The sequence below is a fragment of the Eleutherodactylus coqui genome, unplaced genomic scaffold (assembly GCF_035609145.1).
Source record: "Eleutherodactylus coqui strain aEleCoq1 unplaced genomic scaffold, aEleCoq1.hap1 HAP1_SCAFFOLD_32, whole genome shotgun sequence".
NCBI lineage: Eukaryota > Metazoa > Chordata > Amphibia > Anura > Eleutherodactylidae > Eleutherodactylus > Eleutherodactylus coqui.
The window spans coordinates 543,195-549,925 of record NW_027101865.1 but is presented as its reverse complement, the minus strand read 5'-3'; the positions used below and the strand labels follow the sequence as shown (position 1 = coordinate 549,925).

General features: G+C 43.8%; 1 protein-coding gene across 1 annotated transcript; it reads right to left on the bottom strand.

Annotated features, from left to right (window-relative positions):
- Window positions 1-3,105: 3,105 nt before the first annotated feature.
- LOC136592635 (uncharacterized) lies at window positions 3,106-4,252 on the bottom strand. Its single transcript, XM_066588621.1, has 2 exons — window positions 4,032-4,252; window positions 3,106-3,953 (listed from the first exon to the last, which is right to left on the bottom strand). Exons 1-2 carry the CDS (start codon window positions 4,159-4,161, stop codon window positions 3,106-3,108), a joined length of 978 nt encoding a protein of 325 aa, XP_066444718.1. The 5' UTR covers window positions 4,162-4,252.
- Window positions 4,253-6,731: the final 2,479 nt, after the last annotated feature.

Below are 6,731 nucleotides of genomic sequence, written 5' to 3'. Positions count from 1 at the left end.
AAAGTTTTACTGATTATTTAAAATAAATAAAAGTAAAAAAAAAACATTTTGCCATATTTACAATCTAAATAATAAAACAGAAATACATATTGGGTACCCCCGCGTCTACACAATTCCGATCTATCAGAGTAATGCATTATTTCCCCCACACGATGAACATCGTCAGGAAAAAAAATAAAGGACGCCAGAAATGGGCTTTTTTTTTTGGTCACCCTGTCCTCAAGAAAAAAATGCTATTAAAAAGCGATCAAAAAGTGGTGTGTATTCCAAAATGACACCAACACAAACTACAGGACGCCCCGCAAAAAACGAGCCCCGCACAACCATGTGGGTGGAAAAATAAAAAAGTTCTTGTGCGCAGAAAATAATTTTAAAAAATTGAGTATCTTTGAAAAAAAATACAAGTAGTACAGCAAAAAGAAACCTATACAAGTTTGGTATCGCAGTAATCGTACTGACCCATATAATAAAGTTATCGTGTTGTTTTTGTTGTAGTTTGTGCGCCGTAGAAACAAAAACGCACTGAAAGATGGTGGGATTTTGTTTATTTTTTATTTTACTTTACTTAGAATTTTTTTAAGTTTTTCAGTACATTATACGGTACATTAAATAGCACCACTGAAAAATACAACTCATCCCGCAATAAACACGCCCTCAGACAGCGACGTCGATGGAGAAATACAGGAGGTACGATATTTTAAAAAGGGGGAAGAAAAAACGAAAATGAAAAAAAAAAAGTGCCACTCCTGAAGGGGTTAATTAGGTTTATTTTAATAATAATGTATATATTTTATTTCTATGTATGTCACTTTAATTTACATTTGCTGTAGAATGGATTTGGTGATTGGAGAACTAAAACCTCCAGTAAGCGGATGGACCAGATGCCTGTCCAGGCCCAGGGCTCTATCCTCAGGGGAGGACCTTGATTCTCGAAAGCTGGGGTAGAGTTACAGATATATTAGTTAGCAGCGCAGTGAGAAGGAAAGCTGGAGTTAGGATCAAGAAAGGAGTAGAATAAAGAAAGAGAAAAAAGATTATAGAGGAAAGAAAGATCTTAAGGAAAGCTGGAAAGCAGGACAGCTGTAGACAGAGCCATTCCCCGAGTCCGAGAGAAGGTGCAGATAGGACACAAGCATAGAGAGCGGTATCTCCAGTCTAGATACAATGCATTGTTCCGAGGGCGGCGTCTGCAGTCATCAAACTCCAAATTGCTACGGATGGTAATTGGACTTATATTGGACATTGTTGTACTTTCCTGAATCTTCCAACCAACCCAACCCCTGCAGCTCCTTCTCACAAGGACCACCTGCACTATGCCATGTACTACACCCCCCTCCAGGGGAAAGGATTACAACCCAACACCCAAAAACGTTGTATCAAGACCATGGTAGGAGTGCAAGTACCTGGCTGCCCCTCACCCCGGCCTGCTGCAGACCGGCGTCACAAACTAACACCACAATCATCCCTAATTTTCCCCCTTTTCACTTGTAACCGATCGGTTGGGAGTCAGGATTTGTAGTCTGTGAAGCCGAGCTAACAGCCAACACTCACGCTCACTGCAGGTACAACTTGTAGAAGAAGGTAGGTGGGGACACTGTCCATAGGTTACCCCAAAGAATGGGTCTGCGTGGCTGCAATAGCTACAATTAGAACATTGTGCCAGGTAGGTTTGAAGCACTTACAGGGGTATTGTCAGCTCAGGAACCCCATTTCAATGTGTTCAAAAGGGCAAAACAATAAAACAATGGCCTCACCCATAAGAGGTCTGTATCCAAAATGCTCCGTTCCCCAGATACTGCAGCTATAGATTCCTCCGGTTGCTTACTGCTTGTTGCTAGGGAAACAGAACACCTCTTCTATGTAAAGAAATAGCAGAGCACAACAGTAGCCGGTGGCCGGCCAAAAGCTAGTGTGCAGGCGCTCCTGAGATTCAGAGGACACAAGGGCGCCAGCGCCGGCCTCCTCTGCTATTTCTCTCCATAGAGGCTTTCTGTTTCCCTGGCAACAAGCAGAGGAATCAATAGCTGTGGTATCTGGAGAACGGAGCATTTTGGAAACAGACATCTCATGGGTGAGGGCATTGTTTTACAATTTTGTAGAGAATGGAATAGGTTTCCTGAGATGGAATACCCCTTTAAGCGTTTATTTCAGTAGAAATAATTCTTTTTCTTTTTATTGTCTTATTACATTCTTATTCTGCCTTCATTGCAGCTCCGCCTCTCTGCCCGGTACACCATGCACATACCAACAGCCAGCACAAGGTGGCTGTTGGTAACTGAGGGAGGGGCGCTGCCCCAAAACGCGTCTTTTTGTGCTAGTTTAAAATACAATGGAGAAGCTGAGCTTCCTTCCTGTGTTGTACTTTACATTTCGCTCAGCTGCGCCCGCACCCATCACAGGTTTTTCTTCACTAACATTGAATTGTATGCCATGATACCATACTATGTTGCACAAAGCAAATGATAAGATGGAACAGTACCTCTCCAGCGCCACCTATTGGAAGGCAGCATTCCTGCAAGGAACTGTCAGATCTTTTAGTAAGACTTGTAACAATGACTGCGAATTATGAGCTAAATTCAGAGTCTTCTCCAGAAGGAAAAGACCAGGTCAGAAAGGGTATTGTTTCTCCCTTGGGAGAGCAACTAGGTGTGAGGAGACTTATAAGGCCATCCATGCTCCTCTGGATATAGGTGGCGCTGTAGAGGTATTCTTCCATCTTCAAGTCTACATATTTCCCAGTGGAGCATGGATGCCTTCTCATGTCTTCTAGGTGCTCTCCGTAAGAAGAAATGGCGTCATACAATGTCATTATGTATCACACATACTTTTCTGTGTTCCAGTATACGTTTCTATGTTACCACATCTGATTCATGAAATGTTACATTACTGACAAGATGATATATTTCCCTAGTGGACATCAGTGGTAATGTAACCCCCGGGTCCACCATACCCAGCGCCGCTCTATAATCCTGATAATCTCATTATTGACAGGATATTTGTCTGGTTTATATTTATAAACCCCCTAATCATTGTGGTCAGAGCTGGGGTCTAATTAATATGGTCTAGAACAGACTGGCATCGGCTCCCGCTCCGTATATGCCCCTCTTACCTACAATCCAGAGATGTTCTAATATTCTTATTAAATGCTCTTATCCTTTCTCTTGCTTGGTGTTTCTGGATGGGATCTTCATTTAAGTAGGGTTGCAGTGCGTGGCAAGGCATCAGGTTCCTCAGCAGAAAACGGTTGGGGATCTCAAGCTTCCCAGCATTAGGGAGGTGGAAAGTCACCACCAGGTGGTTCCACACACACCGGGGCACACGAGGGCGCATAATAGGTCCGGATTTTGGCTGCAGGTCATCATTTCTCTCTGTGCAGGAATTGTTAGATACCCTCAAAAGTAAGGAACTAGAGGTGGACTCTGGTCTCCAATACAAGGTTTCATCCATCCAACAGACAACTGAGTTATCATGGGATCCGGTTGTCATGGCGGGAACCTTCTGGAGATCCTTGAAGACCTCTGTATGAGGACTGTGGACTACAATGTAATGAGCAATCTCCTGTTTGTAGATGTCAGTGCCCAGGATCCTGAGCTCTGGTTCTCCACCCTTACAATGTTGTGTCTTGTATCTAGACAGCAGAAGAGAGAGGGGAAAGGAGAATTTAAAGTTTCCATAACGTGAAGCTGATCTATCAAATGCTGCAGAGTTGGCAAATTGTTCCTTTATCTCTTCGTGGAAAGTCTCCAGTTCTTCTGCTTTCACCACCGTCCTCATGGCCTCATACGCCTGGTGTCGAGCCTTCTCAATGACATCTGAGGAGACATCCACACTCCAGAAGGAAAGGTCATTAAATTCAGGTCTTTCGTGTTTTCTTCCCTTGAAGAATTTAGACCTTAGGATTTTTTCTGCATCTTTATGAGTGGTAACGTGCTGCAGAGCCAAGACGGGGAATTCTAGAGGAACACGAAGGAACTCATCAGACCTGATATTTTCTATGTTCTCCAACATGGTTTTACCAACAGTTTTTATACCCTCATAAGATGCCAAGCGGCTCTGGACCTCGGCAATAGTGAGGAACTTTCCTCTTTCGTAGTATCCTCTAATTCTTTTGGAAGTTCTGATTTCCTGAAGTTTGTTCTGCGTAGATCCTGAAGACCTCATTAATGCTGGTGCTGTCGCCTTCCTCTATGTTATGCTGGCTCTCTCCCTTCGTCTTGCAGAACACAACTACTTCGTGGGTCGTGTGAACACAGGAAATGCTCTAACAAAAGGATGTCAACAACAGAAGAGAAAACTTCACAAAAAAAACTAAATCTACAATGCCAGAATCAAAAAGTTGGGTGTGGTTATCAGTGTTTGGGATCTGCAGATTTGGACAGCTTCCAGCATGCCAATGAAGTTGTTCATTTTCATAGTCATTGTTAGCTTTCTCAATACTAACAGTAAGAGGAGGAGATTGGAGGGATTACCAGTTCTGCAATAGAAACAGTGCCAGCAACAGACATACAACTACTCTATGTGGTTCAGTTAGTGGTGGATAAGGTATACTATAGGCTCTGGGCTGTTCACATAACTGGGCTCCCCCCATAATTCATTTCTTTTGTGCCTCCACAAAGTAAGAGAGTCTTTGCCCCCACAAAGTAATATGCCCCTCAACCCCCCCCCCCCCACACACACACACACAAAGTTATAGAGCTTTCCTTGTGCCCCTACAGAGCCTGAATTGTGCCCTCACAAACTAATATGGCCCTCATTTGGCCGACACAGTTATAAGAACTTTGCTTGTGCCCCTACAAAGTAATATATCCCGAACTGTGCCACCACAAAATAATAGAACTTACACTGCACCCCTATAAAGTGAGGGCCTGCTCTGTGCCCCCACAAAGTAATAAACCTGTGTTGTGGCCTCACAAAGTAATACAACTTGCACTGTGACCCTTAAAATAATAGAGCCTGTGTTGCACCATCACAAAGTAATAGAGCCCTCATTGTGCCCCCACAACATAATAGAGCCCACTCTGTGCTTCCATTAAATAGAGCCTACACTGCACCGCTTTAAAAAGGAACAGAGCCTGTTCTGTGCCCCCATTAAGTAATAGAGCCCGACCTCTGCCCCCACAAAATAATAAAGCCCTCGTTGTACCCCCATAAAGTACTACAGCTATTATTATGCCCCGCAAAGTAATAGAACCTGACCTCTGTCACCACAAAGTAATAGATTCTGCATTGCACCCATATAATGTCATACAATCTGCACTGTACCTCCAGAAAGCAATAGAGCCTGCACTGTGCCCCCACAAGTCATACAGCCTATGTTCTTCCGCCACGAAGTAATAGAGCCCACAGAGTAATATGGCCCATGCTGTGCCCTCACAAAAGCAGCGGAGCCCGCACTGTGCCCTCAAGGTTAAAGAGCTAACACCTTTTCCCCCACAAAGTAATACAACCCACACAAAGTTATATAGCCCGCATTGTGCCCCCAGAGTAAAATACCCTGCACTGTGCTCCCTCAGTAATAGAGCTTGTGTTGTGTCTCCATAAAGGAACAAAGCCTACTCTATGCCCCACAAATTGATGCATCCCTATAAAGTAATACAGCCCACACTAAGTAAAATAGCTTGTATTGTGCTTCCACAGATAAAACCTGTAATGAGTCCTCATAGAGCCTGTTTTCTGTCCCACCATAATAACATTACCTACATTGCACCCCTATGATGTGATAGAGCCCAGCCCTTTGCCTTTACAAAGTAATAGAGCCTGCCCTTTGCCCCCATGAAATAACAGAGCCCACCCCACAAAGTAATATGGCCATCATTTTTCCAACACAAAGTTATAGAACTTTTTTTGTATCCCACCTCCCTCCTTGTAATACAGCCCAAACAGTCCACCACAGAGTGATAAAATCGAACGGCACCCCTATAAAGTCATGGAGCCCTCTCTGTGCACCACCTCCACAAAGCCCACTCTGTGCCCCGCCACAAAGTCATAGAGCCAACTCTGTGTCCTTAAAAAGTCATCGAACCTGTACTGAGTGACCACAGAGGAATAGAACCTGCACTGAGCCCCATAAAGACAGCAGCCTTTTGTTCCACTGTCAGATGTCTAGTTCCCTGGCTAAACAATGATCCAGGAGAAGAACCTTTCTTGCAGAACTGGAGTTTGTCTTTGGAGGCCTCCAGGCCTTACAGCCATCATCTGCAAGGGAAATTAACAGTGAAATTGTGGCCGGTCGGCAGTTTTTCCAAAGTCGTCAGCACACAGCACCTAACATGTGGCTGACCCTTCACCCCTTTTTTTTTTTTTTTTCACTGAGGGGATACTGTTTGTCCCAGGAGTGGGTATCCGTGTCTCATATATATTATCATGGTGGGTACATTCAATTTTTCTGAAATGACACCTGAGGTCCCAACCCGTAACGATCCATCTGGCGCCATTATGATGGATGCAGATAGGGTTTGTAAAATATCAGTGCCAATAACAGAGACATGCCTTCCATCCGGCAGCCATATTTAAAATGTGATATTCTTTACGAGAATTCATTATTAATTTAATTTGATCCTGCCTGCAATGTCTCATCAAATTTGAGACAGGAGAAAAAAACAAAACTATTCCTGGCTATCTATGATTCTCACCCCCTCCTTATACAAGAGAGGGATGTCCCATTACATATTCTTGCATCATCTAGCTCCACCCCTCTGAATTTGACTGATCACTTGCTTCCTCATTTTCTC

What these genes read in the sequence shown, in the direction of transcription:
- LOC136592635 (XM_066588621.1), bottom strand. Translation starts at nt 4,161, where the DNA reads ATGAGGTCTTCAGGATCTACGCAGAACAAACTTCAGGAAATCAGAACT. An exon ending in CCGCTTGGCATCTTATGAGG is followed by an intron (nt 3,954 to 4,031) that starts GTATAAAAACTG and finishes GTGTTCCTCTAG; the next exon opens with AATTCCCCGTCTTGGCTCTG.